This window comes from Azolla caroliniana, unplaced genomic scaffold (genome assembly GCF_043228905.1).
Source record: "Azolla caroliniana isolate FFs.n. ecotype wild unplaced genomic scaffold, voAzoCaro1.0.p SCAF_1, whole genome shotgun sequence".
Classification (NCBI taxonomy): domain Eukaryota; kingdom Viridiplantae; phylum Streptophyta; class Polypodiopsida; order Salviniales; family Salviniaceae; genus Azolla; species Azolla caroliniana.
Window position 1 is genome coordinate 19,512,638 of NW_028230436.1, and position 24,024 is coordinate 19,536,661.

Genomic DNA, 24,024 nt, shown 5'->3' on the forward strand with positions numbered 1-24,024 from the left:
CATCTATTGCTGTCATTAAAATACTATCACTTTGGTGCCTTGTTCTTGTGAATCAATGTTCTATTATAAGGTCTCAAAACATAACAGTTGATAACCACAAGGTTACATATCAAAACCATTGGGAGTCATAACACTTTCAAAACATAACCATTTCTTTGGTGATTGAAATATCATGAAGACATAATATAATGCTGAAGAAACGAACCCTCAGTACCACACATAAGATTTACATTTAATACAAAAAATCTACATTACCCAGAGAGAATTACGAAGGTTTTCGATGTCGCCCATACTAGTGCGTGAAACAAAAATTCCTTCTTAAAGATAACCAACAGACCCACTTACAGAAATTGTTGAAGCCATGTATTCCCAATAGCATCTTGATCAAGACCACTTTTTAACCTTTTAATATTGGAAATAGCATCTTCATAGTTCATTTGTTCTAATGGAAGTGATGCAAAGTCTTTAAGAAACTTTCTTGCACGCGTTGCACCCCATACCACATCATCTGGACAACATACACGTTTGCACTTTGTTCCAACCTATTATATTAATTTCCACACGCAAAAAACCCAAAATCTCAACATTTAGAATCATTAAATATAAAACAACAAATGCCTAAGCAACAAACATGAAGAGAAATTTATTTATATAGAACTAAGTTTTAGTAGGTTTTACTTCTTCCTTGCAACACTCTTCCTTTTGGGACGCATTAGAAAAATCCTCCAATTCGTTAGCTTTTTCACGTGCAAGTTTAATAACACTTTCAGGGAAATGAGCAAACTCGGCCACATGAATCCCAAAGCTCTGATCACATGCTCCTTGCTCGACCTTTCATATTATAAACAGTTACAAATTCTAAGAAATATGCATTAAATGTGAGCACATATCACCTCTATTCACTCTCTCTTTTCCTGACTGTCTCGCTCTCAGAAATAGTGAGCGCTCCCTCTCTCTCTCCAATGACCCTGCTAGAGAACTGTTGAAGACAAATTTCAATCCATCTGACATGCACTCACACCCACGGACATCTCAGAATAGTCTCATGACTCACAATTATGACATACAATACCCCTTGAAGGACCAATCACTGTTGTTGATGACAAAGTCCACAAAGACCTTACAAAAAACTCAGATTCAACAAAGGAAGACCATTTCAAGACACCAAAATTTGATGATAAGTACAATTCTTCATCTTCTTCTCTTGAATGCATAGGATATGATCTTACCAAGTCAACTATCAAAGGACTCTACAGTTCCATAGGATATGATCTTACAAAGTCAACTACTAACGAACTCTACAGTTCCATACAATATGATCTTACCGACTCAACTACAGAAGGAATCTACAGTTTCACATTACCATCCATCATACTATCTTCATCTAGTAGACAGTTCTCCAGTCTATTAACATGAAACGCTGGCTGGATACAACTAAACAGCCTCTAGGAGTAATCAAAAGTATATGTTCTTCTACCTCAAAGGAGCTTGGAGTATATCTCTTTTGTTGGCAGTATATGTTGCTCTATCCATTGTGGAACAGACTTTTCTCTTTGCAATACCCAACACATCTTCCATACCTTCCAAATACTCCAAGATACATGGATTACAACTACTTAATCTTATGAAATATGGACAACCTAGCTGAAACCCAGCTTGAACGAGGAAAACAGTCATCAAATGATTGCATGAGTTATTGGCAAAATGACGGAACGACAAATAACTTTCTCTGCCCTAAATATATATTCCAACATGTGGTTAACCCATTTCTTGTGATCACTGGTTCCTCGTCATTCCAACCCTTAAATTTAGTGCATGGCTTCACAAACAAACTAATCCAAAACTGTCCTATCAAGTATCTTAGTCTGAGATTAATAGTTTTGGGCAACCCATGAACACATGCATGTTGAATGAATATATCGGCTGCCTACATAGCAGTTGCTTCATTTGTAGTGAGAACAAAATGTGTCAATTTAGTCAACTGACTAACAGTAACAAACACTGTTTTGAGTTTATGTTGAGTATGAGGCAAACCGAAAACAAAATCCATGGAGACATTTTGTCATTTCCTATCCATAATGGCCAAAGTTTGCAAAATTCCAAGATAGCTGACTCTCAAAAACTTAGGTCTCAGAAGAAATGCATCAAGAACAGCCACACACATCCTTGTTCGAGAATCATAGACCAATAGTAGAGCATAACCAATTCTAAAGTTTTCTCTGTCCCAAATATCCAGCAAACATGGACTATAGGTACAATTCCTGCTTGTACCCCTTCACAACCAATCTTGCTTTGTGCTTCGGCCAGGAATCAGAAGTGATCTTCATCTTGTAAACCCATTTGCATGTGTTTTCTGCCCTTTGGGCAACTGCAAGTCTCAAGTGCCATTTTTTCCAAGAGATTCCATCTCTGACAACATGGCTTTATACGATTTCTTGCTGTCCTGTCTGACCATTGCTTCCTTGAAGCAAGAAGGTTCACTACATTCTGCCACCATGAGATAAATCTACCACATTATTTGAGCTAGGAACAAATCTGTCAGGCTGTCTAGGAGCCCTAGAGGATCTCCTGACCCAATAAGCATTGTTTGCTGGCTGTTGAGCCTGCAAATTATCATATTTAACCTGCTGTCATGGCTGTTCCTGCACATTTGATGGCTCAACATAATGTGCAATGGTTGGCTGATATTTCCAGCATCATTTTCTGCATTTGCAGCAGGAATTTTCTCCTGTACAGTGGAAACAATTTGCTCTCCAAAAGCTATTGCTTCTCAGAATACAACCCACCCAGCTTCAACCAATGTGGCTAGAGGAAGAACAAAAAAGAAAAGTGAAAAAGTACAGAGGAACAGGAGCAAAAGCAAAGGCAAGGCTGAAGTGACTTGTTATCAATGTGGTAAGAAAGGTCATAAGAAGCCTGATTACAGATACTACAAAGCTGAATTAGAAAGAACGAAGAACACAGGTAACAAGAAAAAGGACAGAGAATGAAGCACTTAAAAACTTAAAGGACAAGCACAAAGAGAAGGACAATATGGCCTCTAGTGTCATCATTAAAGAGCCATCAGATTTTACTACTATTGCAGCAGATCATTATGTGGCTCGATGATGGCATTCTACATCTTTACCATGTGGCTCATCATTATTGGCAAAGGCTGGCTGATCATTTCCAGCCTCATTTTCTGCATTTGCAGGTAAGTTTGCAGCAGGTGTTTGCTGCTGTACAGCGGCACATTTTTCTGTCTAAAAGGTATTTCTTCTTGGAATATAACCCTACGTACTTCCTCGGTCTTTTCGGGTTGTTTACGCATGCGATTTTCCCAGAAGATAACATCATTGCTGCGTACTATTTTTCTTTTCTCGGGATCCCACAATCTATACCCCATTTCACCCTCGTCACCGTATCCTAGGAAAATACATTTGCAGGACTTTGGCTCAAGTTTGTTGTGTTCTTCTTTACGAATGTGCACAAAGGACTTGTGCACAGTTTGAAGGGGCAGCACAAGGATTAGGGTTTAGGTCAACCAGAGAGGGAGAGAGTCTGAGTGAGAGACAAAGGGAGAGAGAGAGAGAGATATGTACGCTGTCTTGGGTACAAAGAGTGTACCACTTTTTTGGTTTTTCGATATTATGTATATACAAGTCAAAAATGTGCTACGAGTGCATTCACACTCCTGCACTAATAAAAGGCATGATGGCCCTTTATTCCCAACAACCTCCCACCTAAAGGCAATGTGCCGTGAGAAAAAAAAAAAGGTCAGCTAAGTCCAAGTATGTACAAAGCTTAACTACATACATCTATCCAACTCCCATCATCTATCAGCAATGAGCAAATTGCTCAGCTGGAAGACCCTTCGTGAGAAGATCTGCAGGATTATTATTTGTATGTACTTTGACAAGCTCAATGTTCTTGCTGTCAAGTACATCTCTGATGAACTGATACTTCACCTGTATGTGCTTCGTCTTTGCATGGAAGACGGGATTCCGAGCTAGCATGATAGCACTCTGACTGTCACAATGAAGAATAGGTAACTCTGGAATGCCAAGATCTCTCACTAGAAATGAAAGCCATAAAGACTCCTTGCATGCCTCAGTGGCAGCAACATACTCTGCCTCTGTAGTAGACAATGCAACACACTTTTGTAGTCTGGAGATCCAAGAGACCGCTCCTGTTAAAGTAAACCACATACCCAGAAGTAAACTTTCTGCAGTCCGCATCCGTAAAACCGACGGCAGATGCCTTTTGCTTTCCAAAGCAAATGCACAAGTCCTTTGTGCCTTTGACGTATCTCATAATACCTTTCACCCCTTCCCAATGCTTTTTGCCGGGATTTTCCATGTACCTACTAACCACTCCCACTGCAAAAGCAATGTCAGGGCGTGTAGTAACTATTGCATATATCAAACTGCCAACGGCTGAAGCATATGGAACCTTAGCCATTTCAGCCTTCTCATCGTCAGATGTAGGGCTGTCTTCTACACTGAGTTTCAAATATGGAGGCAATGGAACCCCAATTGTTTTCCCCCCTTCCATATTGAAACGCTGCAAAACCTTATAGATATACTCCTGCTGAGATAGAAAGAGTACCCCTTTCAACCGGTTTCGGAGTATTCATCACCAAGATCCTTCATATCAAAGCTGCCATGAAGGCTTTGCTTCAATGAATCCAATGCATGAACATCCTTGCCAGCAATCAACATATCATCAACATACAAAACCAAGATAATCAGGCTGCCATCTCCTGCCTTCTTGGTGTACAAGCAGTGGTCCACGTGACTTCTACAAAAACCTTGAGACTGCATAAATGTATCAAATTTATGATACCATTCTTTTGGTGCTTGTTTCAACCCAGACAAACTCTTTTTGAGCTTACAAACCAACTTCTCTTTGCCTTTAGCCACAAAACCTTCAGGCTGCTGCATATATATGTCTTCATGCAGATCACCGTGTAAAAAGGCAGTCTTCAGATCCATCTGTATGAGCTCCATATCTTCAACTGCAACTAGGCCCAAAATGGTTCTTAATGTAGTCATCTTAACTACAAGAGAGAAGATCTCATCAAAATCAACTCCATATTCCTGCTTGTATCCTTTTGCAACCAATCTTGCTTTGTACTTTGGCGAGAAATCAGAAATGATCTTCATTTTATAAACCCATTTGCATGGAAGTGTTTTCTGCCCTTTAGGCAACTGCACCAAATCCCAAGTGTCATTTTTCTCAAGAGATTCCATCTCTGACAACATGGCTTTATACCATTTCTTATTGTCCTGTCTGTCCATTGCTTCCTTGAAGCAAGACAGTTCGCCACAATCAGTCACCATAACATAATCAGCCACACTGTTTGCATCAGGAACAAATCTGCCAAGCTGTCTAGTAATTCTAGACAATCTCCTAACCCAATGCTTATTGTTTGGTAGCTGTTGAGCTTGCAAATCATCATTTTCAACTTGCTGTCCAGGTATTTCAGGCTGCAAATCAGCATTAACAGCTTGCTGTTCTAGCTGTTCACATACATATGTTACGTATGCGTATTAGGTCAATACCTGAATTTCTATGTAATTTGATATATGATCTGTGTCGTATGCGTAAGAGGTAAATGCCTCGATTGCGTATTATGTTCACCCTTATTTTGGATGTTTCGTGTGCGTAGAGGCTATATGCCTTGATTACATATCTCGATTACATCATTCGTAGGCTATGTTATATTAACGATTCATTAATATATGCATATATAATCACTTGTATACATATTTGATCATATACATGTGATAAAAATATGTGTGTGTGTATTAGTATTTATTACGTGATATTGGTATATCAAAGGTTGTCCATTTTGGGGAAAGGAACATGGTGGCCATCCTCACATTTTTTGTGCGAAAGGGGGAGTCACGACTCACCATCCTTTAAACAAATTTCTTTTTGTTATTCCCCTTGGTCACCTCGATTTCGCTACATGTTAGAATGAAACGAGCATAGCCACAATGATGTTGTGAGCGTAAGGGCTTGACCCACTTCATGTGAGGTCGTCCATATGACACACGCATCCAACATGCCTCACTCGTTACATGATTGCGATGCCACCATGAGATCATCATTACAAAAGGCATAAGTAATGACGTAACCATGTGATGGGCCACATGGGCCTACTACGAAAAAGAGGGCTAGTGTGGCTTGACCATTAGGTTGCACTTTGGGGTATGTCATCGTAATGATGAGACTTAAAGTTGGGTAACGTACCAACATAGTTGTCTAGTTAATGAGGGGGAAATAAGGTTTCTCGACACATATGTTTTCATTTAAAAAACATATATGGGCAAATGCCTTCGCATATCTCTCATATGCATAAACATTAAACATTCAAAAGGGGCAAACCATTTGGTTAGATCAAGTTCTTAATGTATTTTTTTTCAAGGTCTCGAGTTCAAATATGACCAAGACCATACAACATTATTGATAAATATGACTATAAAACATGTTTAGACTTTAGGTCTACGTGCACTTCGAGGTCCTCGTAGTAAGACTTAAAAAGCCGAAACCACATGGATGGGCACAAAGACATAGTTTATTGTTAATATTTTTTCGTGTATAAACTATTTGTGACGCGAGCATACATGGTTGAGCCTCAGGGAGCCGCCATGAAAAAATCGATATAGAGATCAAGGAAAGACATTCATTTGTCACCCCCATGGTTTTTAAAACACCTTTGTGTTACCATAGTTACCTGATCTCATACGTCTAGAGGGGTAATGACATGAGATCATGATATAGATCAACGTTTGCCCATGGTATGTTTACATCACGAAATTATGTTTTGACTATTTGTCTGACCCTATCCTATTTCTTTGCCAGACATTATATTCTAATGGCTCATAATAACGACCCGATGACATCCACTCAAGGAATTCCTCCTGGGGCAATCCCCATTGAGTCGTATTTTTTACAAATACAAAATTCCATTAATTCCACCTTGAACGAGATTTCCGAACTTCGGCAATCTCATAATGTTAGGCACATGTCATTAGTATACGTGATACTAATAGACCCGATGAGTGTCAAGGTGAACCATCATTTGTCGTAAAGCCATTTACGAGAGAAAAAAATGAAAGAACCGAAGAAGCAAACTTTGTCAAGGTTTTCAAGGGTCAATTTCTACAACCTCCATCTTGAACCAAGGCAGGACAAGTTTTAATGAACTTCTCTAGCCGAAAGTTTTCCTCGCTAGAAGACAAGGTTCACTATGCTAGAACCCAAATGCAAAAGTCGGGTCTAGAAGGGGACAATTGGTTGATAGCTTGTTTTATCAATGGCATCCCCAATTCCCATTATCACTAGATAGTGCAAGATAAGGATCCATAATCCTTCGAAGAGGCCGTTGAAATAGTTCTTCGTTATCAACGCACTTTGAGGAAGGACCATAACAAAACCAAAGAGCCCGAGACTAAGCAGTCGCAATTCGCTGGGAAACGCAAGACACCCAACGAATTCATGGATTGCGATTGTAAGTGACAAAATCCTTTTTGCGTGTTCTACAAAAAGAAGGGTCATACAAAAGAACAATGTCGAAAGCTCCAACGAAAAGAGCACAACAAAACCAAAGTTGTTGACCACAAAGGTCAGATTCTTGATGTCCTTGAGGTTTATACACATCATTAAGTAGTTGTAAATGTTCTTTCTCTCACTATGTATTTGGAACCAATGATTTACTATGTACAAACGGGTATATCAATGGATATCCCGTACCGTTCTTATTTGATTTGGGAAGCTCACATAACGTTGTGAATGATCGTTTGGTTCAGATACCAACAATGAGTGTCTCCATTTTCAGCCAGTTGTCTTGATGACATAAGTGCCAACCTTGGGTACCTTCGGAACAATGCCGTGGTTATTATAGGTGTTGCTCCCATCTTTGCCCGGATTATATCGTGGAGCACCGATTCTTTGCTCCTTATCATGCGAGCAATCATTGATACCAAAGGTCTCTCTAAATCTTTCCAATGATTTGCCTTGTTAAGACTCGGTCCCCATGTTTCTATTCCATAGAGAAGAGTTGGTGTGACTAGTGTATCAAATAAACATAACTTTGTCTGTGGCTCTTGGAACTGCAAATGTGCACATTGTCTCTCCAAAGCACCAGGGGCTGCATATCCACGAGAAAGTCAGGCAAAGAAAGAGATAGATCAGCTTCTCCAGGTTGACAGCTAGTGAAGAAACAAACCTGGCTTAGTCTGATTGTAGTAGTCTCCAACAAGAATAGGAGCTTCAAAATGCAGTTTTCTATCGCTCTTCGGGTGACATGCCCACTTAATTATAGCTGTTGAACCCATTGAGGAAGATTTAAGTTTAATGGCCAGCCACATATACAAGATGGAGTTAGTGAAAGGGAGGGGGTGGAGCTAGTTATTGTGGGGGATTGAGGATTTGGTAGTCTTGTTCCCTCAATAATTCTTACATTATACATATAATGTTAGGTTACAAATACTATCCTCTCATGCTCTTACTTTGCAACCAGAAGCTATCATTGGTCTCGAGAAGGTTTATACTGTGTGCCAAGGTCAACAAAACAGTGCAAGAATATGTGCATACCCGTATATGAATGCATATGCATATAAGCATACAATGTGTATGTGCGCATATCTAGATGCATATTTAAGTTTCTGCATACACATGCATATGATACATTACCATATGTGATGCAACATATTTGTGTCCAGAATTATCACCACAGGATATACAGTCTTTGAGGACAGTTGATTACCTTGTAAAGCATGGTTAGCTTCTGAGATGCCTTGTCAAGGTGAGCTTTCACATGATAATTTGCAATGCCAACTATCGGGGAACCATTTCCAGACTCTTGATTTTTCTCCAATGCAGTGAGTTCATGAAAATGGGTAGCAAAAAGAGTAGGTGCCCTTGTCACTTCAGTCAAATGTTCACATATGGCCCAAGCCAAACCTGTATAAACCAAAAAGGAAAAAGTACCACTCATTGCCAAAAACATTAAAAAAAAATAAACACTCTATTTGTCATTCTCTTGGACGTCCTTTTTCATAATTCTTCACTTCCTGGCATGAGAGATATTGCACCACTATTACAACACTGCATTCAGTTTTTTCAAACAAGATTGTAATAAAATTTTCAGACCTATCTATTTCCTCCAGTCTATTTTTGCTTTACGTTGTAAGATCATGCAGCAACCAATCAAAACTACTAGAATAAAGGTCATATCCAGGACTGAATTTACAAAATGGTGCTCCATGCATGTCTTTTGGGGATGATATTTTCTGCATGCAAATTATCGCATAGATAAACTAATTATTCATGTCTAAATGTACTCGACTCAATGCATTAAGGACTCAAAATTCATTGATTTCGAAGTTTAGAAGGTAACCACAAAGACTTAACAAACATTTGCATCAGAATACATACATACATACATACATACATCAATGTGCATTTATTTACATACATTTATATTGGAAGTCTTTATAAACAGATTGCCATTGACTTACCAAATCCATCATAGGTTGATGTACCTCGCCCCAATTCATCAATAATTATCAATGATCTATCACTTGATGCTTTCAGAATTGCTGCAGTCTCAAGCATTTCAGCCATAAAAGTTGATATCCCCCGCAGCTGTATAAATAAAGTAAAATGTCCAGGATAATTTGATCACCATCTTTAGTACACATTCTACGAAGCAAAATGCATGTTCAAAAGTACAATAATAAATTTTGGTCAAGCATGCACTAGCCACACCCAAAAAACTGTGAGATATTCAATGTCATGCCAAAACGGAAAACACCAAATGAACAAAAAACATTATGTCACAAACATTATTTACCTGGCAATCCCCTGCACCAACCCTTGCAAAAATCGAATCCCGCACACTTATAGTTGCATATTCACATGGGACATAGCATCCTACTTGGGCCATGAGAACATTAACTCCAACCTAGTAAAAGAGATAATCTCAACAATCACGACAATTGCTAGCAAACTAAAACGTCACTGCAATTTTCAGATTTACATAACCAATAAGTAGATTAAAACCTGGCGTATAAAAGTAGATTTTCCACCCATGTTAGGGCCTGTTATGATTTGAAACCAGCTTTTGCCTCGAACCTTGATAGAAAAAAGCTAATCATTTAGGATAATCCAAATCATAACAAAGAGAATGCTGGTATGCCTAATTAAGAAGTACCAGAAGACAATCATTTGGAATGAAGCTAACAGTGTCTTGGGCTTCTACACATGGATGTCTGCTTTCTGTCAGTATGATATCCCCTTCATCCTGGATACATATTAAAACTGAGTCAATTATAGTGCAAATGAGCATTTAATGTAGCTAGTTTGAAGAGATTTCCTAGTTAACTCGGTATTGACTGACATAAATTTTTCCTTGTTTCAATTCCTTTTTGACATCTCTGATGGACTGGCCAAGGTAGCTAGTAAATAATAAAAAAAGATACATGATACGTGGAAATTGCTTGAAGCAAAAGTCCAGTCAGTACATGATGACCTGTAGAAGTTACTTAAAAGACCAAGATACACTGCAATAAAAAGATGAGTACATGGTGATCTGTAGAAATTAATAAAAAGATCAAGTTCATGACAAATCACAATTTTCATGTATGGTTTTTTTTTACTAGGAGACACTGGATATATCAGGTCAAACATTCTAGAATGACTTACAAATTTCTTCTATGTTACAAGGGAAGGCTTCTCCTCAAATCAGCCTCTCTACTACCAAGATATGCCTTATAAGATGCAGAGAAAATGTGATGCAAATATGGCAAGATAAACGAGGTCTCACTTTTCGCATACCCAACTTTTACAACTCCTCAATGTGACCCATTGATAAAAACAACCAGCATTGACCTAAACTTGATAATATAGAAACCTACTACATTATTACACATGACCTACCCAATATATGCATGAAAATTGAGATTCAAATATAAATGCTAACAATCCACATATGTAGCTGAAAAGGCATTCTTGGAAGAAGGATAACCAGCATTGATCTAATCTTGATAATATAAAAACCTATAGCATTACTTACTACTCACAAGTACCTGCTCACTACATGAATATGGAGGTTTGAATATAAATGTTAACAATCCATGTAAAGGAAAAGGCATCATTTGAAATCCTACCGAAGAAGTGATGAGTGGCCTGACATACGGTGCTGGACTGCTAGAAGAGAGATCAGCAAAACTTGAGAGGACATCTAATTCAGCCATCAGATTTCCAACCCCTTCAAAGACCTGAACAGAGGGGAAAAAACAAATTTATACAACAAAAATATTTCAAAAAACAATATATCGATAAATTAACAGTTTGAGTATAGAAACTCTACGCATCTGCCAGATAATAACTTTTTTACCTCCAAAAATGTTGAAGTGACCTCCACCACCTTTGCCACAAGTTCACGTTGGGTGGCTGCATAGTCTTCTGTAAGTTTCATATACTGCTCACTTGCCCTTTTTAGTTTGGCATTAGTAAATTTTATTCCATCTTTGCGTGTCTCAAGAGAGATATAGTTTGCATTGAGTTGTCTCCTAACTTTAGGTTCTTCTTTCTTAGTGATCCGGAAAACGTGGCCCCATTGAGAAGTCTTATCAATCTTGAGTACTTTATCAATGGCTAAATCCAGCTCAACAGCTGCTGTCTGATGTATCTTTTTTATTCTTTCTTCTACGTCATCCCTCTCAGTCTTTATGTTTTGCAAGTTAGAATCATATCCGGCTGAAATAATATATTCACCCATTTGTATTTGTTCAAGATCAACAGCTGCCTCAACAAGACCTTCGAACTTTCCAAGATGATCTGCACTTGTCCAAGTTCTTAAGGAATTCAAGAAGCGTTCCTTAATCAAGGTATCGCATTCTCCTTCATAATGCTCAAGTATGTCCCTAATGAAAGGAAGCCTAACAGCAGCCTGCATTGCAGAAATGAAATATTACAGTATCCAACTGTATTAAAGAAACTCACAACCCAATCCAAAAAAAGGTAATGATGGTAAAAGTTTGAAACTCATATTTTTGACACTAAGAGCTATTCACTGCGTATAGCCATTTATTGAATACTTCCTCCTCCCCATCCTATGGATACCTGATAAAGTTTCACAATATCTTGTAGGGAGGCTTTTCTCTTGTCGACTTTCCTTATCAGCCTATCAACATCTGGAATTCTTTTCAAATGTTGGCGCATATCTTGCCGAAGAGCTGCATCCTCCACAAAAGCTTGGACAAGATCGAGTCGATGATTTATCTCGGTGACATCAAGCAATGGCTGTTTGAGCCACTTATTCAACAGTCTCTTGCCCATGCCAGCAGTACATGTCCTGTTCATGAGCCCAAATAAACTAAAATTTTTATTTCCATCAGCTTTACTCTCAAGAACATTCAGTGCCCGCAGGGCCGCTGCGTCGAGTCTCATGAAAGTGTTTACACTATAAGGCTCTAATACAAACTTTCCGTAATTTGAATCATCCGCTAATAATTCTGTGTAAGACAATATAGCACCGAGTGCCCCAGCGGCGATTTCAGATGCAAAAACTTGGTCTTTGAGTTGTTCAACCGAACCCTTCACTAATCGGCCCATGTCTTGATCGACATCTTTTATTTTAAATATCATTTTCTTTCTCTTGGTCAAGAGAACATTGCACCTTGAAAATACATCATTGAGCCTCTCAGTATCTGTAACACTACCACTTTCCTGAGGGGCAACACATTCTTTACAACCAAGTGCAATAATAGCCGATTCCAGATTCGTATAATGATCATCATCCAAGAACTCCGTTAATCCCATGCTTCTTTTGGTAAGATTCACAAAAGCTAAGCCTACTAATCTTTCCCTGTCACAAATAGAAACCTGAACCGCAATAGTAGCAGGGGCATCGTGCATATCATTGCTTGCAAACAGAATATCTTCAAAACTCCCTAACTGTCCTGGTGTTCCCGTCTTTGTCACTTGCCAATTGGACCCACCTCCTTCATATAGTTCTATAATGTGATCGGTTCTCGTAAGTAATAAATCCCTTATAATTGATTCAAACATGCTTTTGCTTATAGAAATACTTGAAAGAGAATCTGAATCATTGTTGCCAAGCTGACGCAATGCTGTCATGGTACGATAATATGTTTTCGCAAGAAAAGTCGCGTTATCACCATGTGCAGTGTAATAGTCCTAAAGACCAACAAAACCTTCAAATGTTATGAATGAATATATAATGCAAGCATTGCTACAATGATCAGATTACAAGATCTGTATTAAAATTATTGACATTTCAATACCAGACAAAACTGAACAAAATAGTAGATACAAAACTGGCGTGCAAGTCGCAACTTGTTTACAACATGCAGTGAGCTTATAAAACCTTTGAAATCACATTAAAGCAGTAAATCACAATTTTCTTTACTTCAGTATATGTATGGATTTTAGGCTCTTCGCAAAAGAAAGATAAGAGAGAATGCCACAATCTTTTAAACATTTCAGAAATTTTTAAGTGTAGTTCTACCCGGTTTATTCCAGAAGAATGCTCTAAGAAATTAATTAGTTGTAGATCTACCCTGTCAATTCCCAAGTAATGTTCTTTTAAGAACATATTGGATCAGAGATGGTAATACTTATTTTCTAAATGTGCCATATTTAGGCTCAAAGATATGATTCAGAAAAATGAGCAAATAAATAAATATTCATGGATTTGGATCAATTTTAAATGAATTGGAGCTGATTTTTTTCACCCATTAGGCAATGAACCAGTGCATAAGTTTTCAAGTATCGGGCCAGTACATAAATTTTTCATCCATTGGATTACTATGAACAATTCGATAGAAAGATCAGGAGACATTCAATAAGAGAAAGATAAACTAAAAATCATTCACCTTCCGGTCAAAGAATCGAACAATCTGTTCATCCTGCATTTTTAACAAGAAAAATAGTATGAGCTATGAAAAATGCAGGAAAAGGCGCCCAAAAATGCATATTGAAAGTTATGTATGCATGCATGCATGTATACACATAAATATATATACTGAAACAACAAATTCAAGATCTTTTTACCTCTGTAAGCTTACGGAAAAAACTAATGAATCCTCTTACTTGTTTAGCATCTGCAAATAAGCAAAAAAATCATGCATTTTGCAGATATCAGACTAGCAAGAAAGACGAACTAGCTCTACACAACTATCTAGATATAAATGCATGCAATATATAAATTATTATGAAAACGAGAATTATTTATGTTTTATGCACATACATCGTGTATACATATACAAGCATATAATGTAACCCTAAAACTTATATATATAGTGCTGTATTTAGAATACATACATACATGTGTGTGTGTGTGTGTGTGTACACAATACCTAGCTTGAGGTCAGGGAGCTTGGAAGATTCGTCGATTTGATCAGTGGGTTCGTCTGCTGGAGGCGCCATGGCTGGATAGAATCAAAGACGGAGAAGACACGAAAGGCGAGGAGAAAAAGAAGGAAGTGCATGCATGTTTGTTTGTTTGTTTGTTTGTTGGCGGGAGCAGAGAGTAGAGAGTAGAGTATGAATGTATGTATGTATGTAAAAGAAGTGCGAGAGAGAGAGAGAGAGAGAGAGAGAGAGAGAAGAAGCGCAGTGTGGTTGGTAACTTACTTGGTGGTGTCCCAACCCAAAAAAGAGTGAAAGTCCCGAATGGAACGCCAGAACGGACTGAAGAAGAAGTCCCAAAACGAAAGGAGTTGGGAGAAGGAGGAGTCCGTCCCCATGGAGCATATATATTGATATAATTAAGAAGGAGTTTGGAAGAAGGAGTTTGGGACGGTTCCACGAAGAGAGAACCAGTCCCAATCCCAATCCCAATTAGTTTGGCCCAAAGAAGAAGAAGAAGAAGAAGAAGAAGAAGGGGTTAGATCCACCCACCCTTGGGTTGGGGTTACCCATCCCAACCTAAGTTGGAACTAACTCAGGAAATACCCAAAACCAGACCCTGCTACAGAAATACCAACGTTCAGCCACACGAGGGGGGCCCAATAGCCACATCGTTGCCTAACGCTAAGGGAGCCCAACATCCACCCCTTGGCCTATAGATGGAGGAGTTTCTCCTCATTTTTTATCATTCCCTGATTTACAAATGCTCTCCTGCCACTCTCATTAATTATAGTAGCTCTAAGGAGCTTGTAACTAATCATCTTGTTAATCATGCTTCCTCCACACCAGGTTTCGGGTTTGTTTCAAGACCCCCCATGTTTTAGGCACATTATGCGCATAGTGTTATATGTATGTATGTATGTATGTGTTGAGTGACAAGCTCAACATGAGTCGAATCGACTAGAGGCTGAAAGGCCGAGTTGGCTGAAGAAATCGAACATCGGATCAGTTGTAGGAGCCGAATGCCAAATCGGCTGCCGACAAGCTGTGTACGGCGAATGGGTTTGTTTCAAGACCCCCCATGTTTTAGGCACATCATGCGCATAGTGTTATATGTATGTATGTATGTATGTATGTATGTACGTATGTATGTATGTATGTGTTGAGTGACAAGCTCAACATGAGTCGAATCGACTAGAGGCTGAAAGGCCAAGTTGGTTAAAGAAGCCGAACGTCGGATTAGCTGTAGGAGCCAAAAGCCAGATCGGCTGCCGACGGGCTGTGTACGGCGGATGGGTTGGGAGCCGACAGGCTGTTAGGGCCTACATTCCTATTTTAGTAATAGGAATATAATAGGCTATTTAGTGTCAGAGCTCATAAGTGAGCATTAAAGTACTAGTTAGTACTTGTGTCATCCCACTATCAGGGGCTAGTATATAAAGTGCTCTGTGTTGATAATAAAATGTAGAAGAAGATGTGAGGACCTGCAAGGTAAGATGTGTACATTAAACAACACAAATATGTAACAACAAAAAGGAGAAAGGTAGACGATAGACACGTATTTAGCTTCAATGGAAGTTCTTTCTTATTCTCTTCTTTGTAACTCTTTTTACTCCAAGATATCATTTACAATGTTAGGTTTGAGCTCATATACTCAAGCCCTAACTAGAGAATGTGTTCACACTAAGGATACAAAGTGGAAGGAGTCCGAAGCCAGCCTTTTATGCCAACAAACTACCTCGTAAAAGGGGCTACTCTTTCCTATGTATACAAGTAATTGGGGTTATCTCCCCTGTGAAGCTAGATTACAAATCTAATATATAGTTACAAGTATACATTCAAGATTGTTGGCATTTGGCCAAACTTGCAAAGGTAAAGTCGGGCTCTAGCCTAATTCGGCTATTTATCCGGGTCGGCTTGTTTGAGTCAGTCGGATCGACTGGTTTGGATCAAATTTCGTCCGAATTGGCTCATTTGTTCGGATCGGCTCGTGTCCGATTCCAACTCTCGGCCTCTAGTCGATCATTTGCTTCCTGCTCACACTTGTTCCTGTGCTCCTCACTGGATCCTCGATATGTCTTCCGGTTCGTTCACCCCTCGATCGTCTCTTCTCCAGTCGGTATCCTCGCTTAGTGTCGTGTCTTCAGCATTTCGGTATTTTGATTCTTTGGATTTTGCCTTTTCAGCTCGTCCGATCGGAATGGTCTTTGACTTTCCTTCTACTAATGTTCGTCCGACAAAAACATTTGCGTGGGACCAAGGATGACAAAATGAGCAAAACTCTGGTGGATATCATTGTGTATGACTATACACTAACAAAAGTTTGACATTTAAGGAAGTCAACGATAGACATAATAAAAGAGAAATTACCAAGTCTAGAAGGTGTCTTAGATTGAAGGCGAACTTGATTTAGTGCACATAATTTGGAGACTCCATTTGGTTTTAGATAATGACAATGCTCTGATCGGTACATTTGAAAATGAGGAGGAAGAGTCACGATTGTATATTAGCTATAGTTGTGACTCTTATGAAAGTAGTGATCACAATGATGCAAATAACTCCTAAATGTATATTTTGTGCAACGATATGTAACAGATTTACACAACATTTTATCGAATGATATAAAATGGTTGATTGTTTTGAAATTGTAAAGAATCAATGGCGATTCTTGTGCAACGGAATAGGTTAGAGATGTGTGTTATGTGTGTGAGAGAGAGAGAGAGAGGGGAGAGGAGAGGAAAGAAACACAAGATAGATAGAATGGACAATAGACAATACTCAAGAAGATTGTATATTACAAAGGAGATTAACCAACATGTTACAAAGTAGGAGGAGAGTGCTTTATATAGTATCTCTCTCTCTTCATTAACTACCAAAGCTCATGAGTCATGGGGAATGTGGAAACTCATTAGTTATGTCATAGAATATGATTCTATGATACATAGTTAATGTGTAGAGAGTAGTGGTGTGACTTTTGACCTTTGAGTGTTCATACACTCTCAAGGGTGTGTTCACACATTAGACTAGGTTGAGCTTGATTCTCAACAAGCCCCATCAAGCTCAACTTTGGTCGGCTTATCCACTTCGGCTGGTACCCGGTTTAGACGGTATTCGGTTCTCTCTTGTTTGGTGTTTGTTTCGGCTGATACCCGGTTCAGCGTACTCCCCCTCAAGCTTGGCAAGTTAGGGATCGTCAATCCAATGTTTGACATGAATTGTCGAAGCTTGTCAACTCTTAGGGCTTTTGTGAAGATGTCGGTTGTCTAAAGATTCGTGCTGACGTGTTGAAGGTCGACATCTCCAACCTAAATGCGCTCTCGAATGAAGTGATAGTCCACTTCGATATGCTTCGTGCGTGCGTGGAACATGGGGTTCTGAGCCAAATGAATATTGCTCATGTTGTCGCAGTAAAGGGGAATCAGATCTTTGATGGGAACACCCAGATCCTTCAATATCCTCTTGAGCCATATGGCTTCACATGCAACCACCACCACACCCCTGTATTCGGCCTCTGTGCTCGAAAGAGAGAGGGTTGGTTGCTTCTGGCTACTCCAGGAGATGGCTCCACTTTCGAGGGAGAAGACAAAACCAGAGGTTGATCGTCAATCGGCTTCGTCGCTGCCTAGTCGGCATCTGTGTACCCTTCGAGTTGAATTGGCGTGGCCAACTTATAGAGTCATGCAGTTTGCATAATTTGGCTAAGGAGGCCGACTGCATAACTGAGGTCGGGTCGAGTGATCGTGAGATAGATGAGGCTCTCGATTAGTTGTCAGTACTGAGTCGACTCACATTCTTTTGTGCCAGAGTTGGCATCCAATTTGAGGTTTCAATCGAGAGGGGTTGCCACATATTTACACTCAGTCATTCCGAACTTGTATAACAAGTTGAGGATGTAGTGCCGTTGGGAGATCATAATACCGACTGGAGTCCGAATTACCTCGATGCCAAGGAAGTAATGGAGCTCCTTCATGTCCGTCATCTCGAATTTGTTGGAGAGAAGGGACTTCACCTTGTTGATGTCGACTAGACTTTCACCTCCAATGACCAGATCATCCACATATAGGATGATTGCAAAAACGAAGGTGCGGAAGCGTCAGACAAACCGACTCCGCCAGGTAGCAATAGACAGAGATAGAGAGAAACACAGAGTGTACGCGGAAGAGACAAAGAATGAGCAGAACAAAATAATCTATTCCAAAACAATAATAGTTCTCCCTCTCTTTACAACATGCTTCAACAACACTATTTATACAAGTCCTAAGAGGACTGACAGAAGTACGGTGTACTTCAATGCTCACACGAGCGTCTGACACTAACTACAAGTCATTAACTACCTAGTAGTCTAGGCTGCTACAAGGCTTCTGGTTACTGCTAGATCCGGCTAACCGGCTCCCCAACTCACCGGCTTACTTGCTCACCAACTCACCGATCCGGCTCATCCTTCCGGATACCGATCCGGATCCGGTTGAGCTTGCCGCTCAACACTCCCCCTCAAGCTCAACTTGAGGTCGGATCGTAGTGTCAGTTTCCATGGCAGTCGGTCCTTCCACCCGGCTCCTTCTGGCGTCACTCCACCTCGCTCGCGCTCCTCGTCCGGTCCGGTTCTGTTTGCCACGACCCTTCTGATTCTACGCACATCGACCTCCTCGGTCGGCTTGTCTGCTCAACAGGCCCAATTCAGCTCCCTCGCAGCTGTGACTTCGGTGCTTGTCGACCCGCCGGTTCCTTCGTGTTGGCGTCGACTTCCGCTGCCTTCTCGTCCGCTTGATCTTCAGTTGATCCGGTTCTTCTGAATCCGTCTGTTGAACCGAATCGGCTGTCTCCGATTCGTTCCAGCTCTTGTCCGAATTGGTCGCTCTTGATTCATCTTCCGGTTTCAAGCCCTTCACCACATTGGACCATGTCCGGGTCTTGGCCTTCTTCTTCCGGTTGGCTCTATCCTTCTTGACTCTGCCACCACTGCCGCTTGTTCTGACTTGTTCGAATGTGTCAATTTTCTTTGTCGACTCGGCTCCTTTCTTCTTCATTTCTCACCCTTTGTCGGTTCTTCCCTCACTGACGCAATCGACAGTATCTTTGCATTTGCCCATTCCGATGTCTTTGCCCGTTCTCCCCCTCAAGTGTGGCATGTCGAGATGTTGAACACCAAGCATTTTGATGAAGTGCTACAACTTGTCCGATTCGAGCGGTTTGGTGAAGATGTCGGCAACTTGCTGATCCGTATGAACATACCGAAGTTCGACTTCACCGCTCAGGACACACTCACGCACGAAGTGGTAGTGCACTTCTATGTGCTTTGTGTGAGCATGGAATACGGGGTTCTTGGCGAGCTACATGCTGCTTATGTTGTCGTAGTAGATTAGGATCGAGGTCGGCACCTCGATACGCAGGTCTTGCAGCAGGCGCCGAAGCCAAATGGCTTCACAGGTGGCAACGATAGGGCCCCGGTATTCAGCCTCAATGCTCGAAAGGGCCACTGTTGGCTGCTTTTTGCTACTCCATGCAATAGCTGCGCTACCAAGGGAAAACATATAGCCGGAGGTGGATCAACGATCTGATGCATCGACGGCCTAGTTAGAATCGGTGTAGCCGACTAGCTCTTCGGTTATACCATGCCGGTATAACTGTCCTCGGTCCTTCGTGCCGCTCACATATCGCAAAATTCGATGCGTGCACAGAAGGTGCTCCACGGTCGGCTTCTGCATATATTGGCTGATCACGCCGACCGGATAATTGATGTTGGGTCGGGTGATTGTCAAATATATAAGGCTTCCAACGATTTGTTGGAACCGCTTCTCATTGTAGGCCAGTCCGAAGTCGGGACGGAGCTTCAGGTTCCGGTCTAGGGGTGTGGAGATCAGTCGGCATTCTGCCATGCCGAACTTGTACAACACATTCAACACATAGTGTCTTTGTGAGAGCAATATGCTGTAGAGGGTTTGGATCACCTCGATCCCAAGGAAATAGTGAAGGTCCCCTAGGTCCTTCATCTCAAATGCTTCCGATAGCTGGGACTTGACTCGGCTGATTCCATCAAGTTCAGGTTCGGTGATGACTAGATCATCAACATACAGTAAGATGCAAACCGGACCATCCGAACCTTGCCGGATGAACAACGAAGAGTCGGACTTGGAGGCTGCAAACCCCATCTTACGCAACCGGTGCGTGATCTTCACATTCCAAGCTCGGGGGCTTGCTTCAGGCCATAAAGTGACTTCTTCAGCCGGCATACCGCTGACTTGTTCATCTTCGACTGGAAACCGGGGGGTTGGGTCATAAAGACCTCTTCTTCAAGTTCACCTTGAAGAAATGCATTCTTCACGTCCATCTGGTGAAGATACCACCCCCTTGCCGCAACAACTGCCAACACCACACGAACCATCGTCATCTTCGCTACCGGAGCGAAGGTCTCGTCGTAGTCGATTTCGTGGGTCTGCGCGTATCCCTTCACCACTAACCGGGCCTTGTACCGGTTAACCGAACCGTCATCATTATACTTTACCTTGTACACCCACTTACATCCGATCGGTTTACAGTATCGGGGAGGGTCAACTAGGTCCCATGTGTCGTTGGCATCAAGTGCCCGCATTTCTTCCTCCATAGCGGCACGCCAATTGGCGTCCTTTGCTGCTTCTGCATAGCTCTCCGGCTCATGCACTTCCGCCACCTTAGTCATGTACGCATAATGATGCGCCATGTACTCATTGTACCCGTACCGCTTCACGGGGTTCTTCTGGCAGGAAGATCGGCGTATCTTATCGTTACCCGGTTTGAGGCCCTTCTTGGCCGGTTCGAACTTTGTTCTTGAAAATCTGCCTTCATCCTTTCCGAAGTCGGATTCGCTCCGATCCGACTCAACGTTGCCGGTTTTGTATTCTGGCATTTGCTTCTTCCCCTTCTCTTTGCGCGTGAACCGTCTCCTCGGTTCCTTGCGCGGGGAGAGCACGACTGAGTCTCCACTACTCGCTGGTTCCTCATCCGACTGGTCATCCCGACTCAGCCACTCATTCAGTCCACTCAACCGAAATGATTCCGGACTCACATCTAGAGTCTCGAACCCTTCGTCTTCTAACTGGACCGGTTTAGGCTCACTAGCCTCATCCTCTAGTATCGGGTCGGGGTCGGAAGTCGGAGCCGGTAAGGCATACCATGATGCCGTCTCATCAAACTCAACATCCCGGCTAACTTGGGCCTACTTCGTCCAAGGGTTATAACACTTATACCCCTTTTGCTCATGCGAGTAACCGACCAGGATGCATTTGTTCGACTTTGCATCCAACTTCCTCCGCTTCTCATTCGACACATTCACATACGCAATGCTACCGAATATCTGAAGGTGTCTCAGATTCGGCTTGCGCCCAAAATACAGTTCATGCGCGAACACCTTGTCAGCGATCCGGTTTTGGATGTAGAGAGCCATCCAGGCTGCCTCAACCCAGTAGAAATGGGGCATGCTCTTCTCCTCTAGCATTGCCCTTGCTGCGTCGACAATCGACCGGTTCTTCCTTTCGGCCACACCGTTTTCCTCTGGTGTGTACCTGTAGCTGAATTCTCTCTGAATTCCATTCTACTGCAGATAACTGTTGAATTGGCCGGATAAGTATTCTTTCCTGCCATTCGACCGCAGGCACTTGATATTCCTCTTTGTTTCTCGTTCAACCAGTCTTTGCAGGGTCCGAAAACACTCGAAGACTTCGCTCTTCCACTCAATGAGGTAGATCCACGTATGCCGACTGTAGTCGTCGATGAAGGATACGAAATACCGACTCCTGCCAAGACTAACATTTTGTGTCGGTCCCCATACATCTGAATGAATAAGGTCGAGGTTGTTATGGCTACGGTTTCATTCGGTGGGGAATGGAAGCCGGTGTTGCTACCTGAGTTGGTAAGCTTCACAAATTTCGGCCTTCCGGCTGCAAAGTTTCACCAAACCGAAAATGACTTGTTTCGATTGTAGGTCTTGAAGCCTTCGATAATTGACGTGGCTGATCCGCTTGTGTGAGAGATTGATATCCGATTCAATCTTCTGTCCTTTTGCGTACAAAGCGGTTCTGACGTCATTGGTGTCGAGGATAAACATCCTCCCATCTCTGCGCCCTTGCGCGATGATTTGGCCCTCTTCCTCGATGAAGCACCCAAGGTGCGTAAACCTCACCTGCATCCCTTGGTCGACAATCTGTCCAACCGACACCAGGTTCTTCGTGAAAGTCGGAACGTGTAATACGTTCATCAGCTTCCCTGTTTGTCCGACGTGGCTCAAAGGGACTTCTCCGACATGCATGATTGGGTGAGGAGTGTCGTCTCCGATTTCGACAACTCCCTGTTGTTCCGGTTTCTCCAGGAAAGAGAACCACTCCTTGTGGCTGGTCATGTGATTCGACGCACCGGAGTTAACGTACCACACTTCCTCCGATTTGAAAGTGGTCTTCTTCATTGAGTTAGCCTCGTGTTTCATCACCAAGGTTGGCCCTTTACCGGCTTTTCCGGTTTTGGATCCTCCCGATCCTTCTGCGAAGTGCGAGTATTGTCAGTTCTCTCTACCGGCCTTGCCGGATCCGGATCTGTCTGAATCGGCACGCTTCTTCCAGCACTTGCTTTCTCTATGGCCCTTTTTACCAAAATACCAGCATTCCGTGTCGGCCTTGGCTTGTCAGCCTCCGGCGTCGCCTTGACTCCCCCTGCTTGTGGAGGGTCCAGAACTGCTATCGGCACGTTCTCTGTGCCTTTGGTCCTGCACTTGCCGGCCGCTACCGTTGCGAGCCGACCTGCCTCGTCCACCATGCCCATGGGGCCGATCCGCCTCCGTGTACAACATCCGACTGTCGGTGGGTGCACTTGTTGACGCACCAACGTGGTTCTCCTCTACAAGGAGCATCGACTATAAGTCGAAAAATGACAGCGTATTCTCCCTTGTACATACCGCCGTTCGGAACGCTCTGAACTTAGACGCTAGGCCCCCAAGACAGATCTACACCATCTCATCTTCCTCTATAGTGACATTGATAGAGGCAAGTGAGACACATATCTCTTTGATTCGGACCATGTAATTGGCTACCGATATGTCCTTCTATCGGACATTGCTCAACTCCTGTCGGGGTTGCAGCTTCTGGGCCGTAGTGCTTGCCGCGAAAACCTTCTTCAGGTTTCCCCAAGATTCTTTTGGCGTCTTGGCATCTCGGACATGGCTCAACAGCTGGTCTCCGACACTAAACGCAAAGCAGTACATAACTCTGCTTGCCGCTTGTTCCCACACTGGGAAGTTCTTGTGTGCTGCATCAAGTGTTGTGTCATTAGCTATGTCGACATAGCTCCAGTAACCATGCCCAAGTAGGTACTGGTGCATCTTGTATGACCAAAATGCATAGTTGGATCTGTCGAGCTTCTCCACCGGGAGCGAGCTAGCCATTCCTCTGTCCATCACTTCTCTTTTTCTTTTTACCGGGTCTTAGGGTTTGTCTTCAGATGCTGATGTCGGCTGTAGAGGTTCTCAACCCTCACGCTCTGATACCATGCAAAAACGAAGGTGAGGAAGCGTCAAACAAACCGGCTCCGCCGGGTAGTAACAAATAGAGAGAGAGAAACACAGAGTGTACGCGGGAGAGAAAGAGAATGAGCAGAACAAAATAATCTATTCCAAAACAATAATAGTTCTCCCTC

At 42.0% G+C, this 24,024-nt stretch overlaps 1 protein-coding gene across 2 annotated transcripts; it reads right to left on the reverse strand.

Annotated features, from left to right (window-relative positions):
• Positions 1 to 296: 296 nt before the first annotated feature.
• On the reverse strand, positions 297 to 14,522 carry MSH2 (MUTS homolog 2). Of its 2 annotated transcripts, none has more exons than XM_087326658.1 (13): positions 14,376 to 14,522; positions 14,071 to 14,120; positions 13,893 to 13,925; positions 12,118 to 13,194; positions 11,390 to 11,944; positions 11,160 to 11,270; positions 10,205 to 10,294; positions 10,054 to 10,125; positions 9,845 to 9,955; positions 9,510 to 9,636; positions 8,756 to 8,952; positions 679 to 831; positions 297 to 542 (listed from the first exon to the last, which is right to left on the reverse strand). In XM_087326658.1, the coding sequence occupies exons 1-13, from the start codon at positions 14,443 to 14,445 to the stop codon at positions 342 to 344; spliced, it is 2,847 nt and encodes a 948-aa protein (XP_087182784.1). In that variant the 5' UTR covers positions 14,446 to 14,522; the 3' UTR covers positions 297 to 341. The 2 variants fall into 2 exon arrangements, 1 of the variants encoding a protein (XP_087182784.1); XR_015530417.1 differs by lacking the exon at positions 297 to 542 and adding an exon at positions 8,216 to 8,311 and having other exon boundaries at positions 700 to 831.
• Between the last annotated feature and the right edge of the window lie 9,502 nt (positions 14,523 to 24,024).

Coding starts and splice junctions, on each gene's coding strand:
- MSH2 (XM_087326658.1), bottom strand. CDS start 14,445: ATGGCGCCTCCAGCAGACGAACCCACTGATCAAATCGACGAATCTTCC. Junction 13,195..13,892: donor TTCGATTCTTTGACCGGAAG/GTGAATGATTTT, acceptor GTTGGTCTTTAG/GACTATTACACTGCACATGG. Junction 10,126..10,204: donor TTCCAAATGATTGTCTTCTG/GTACTTCTTAAT, acceptor TTTTCTATCAAG/GTTCGAGGCAAAAGCTGGTT.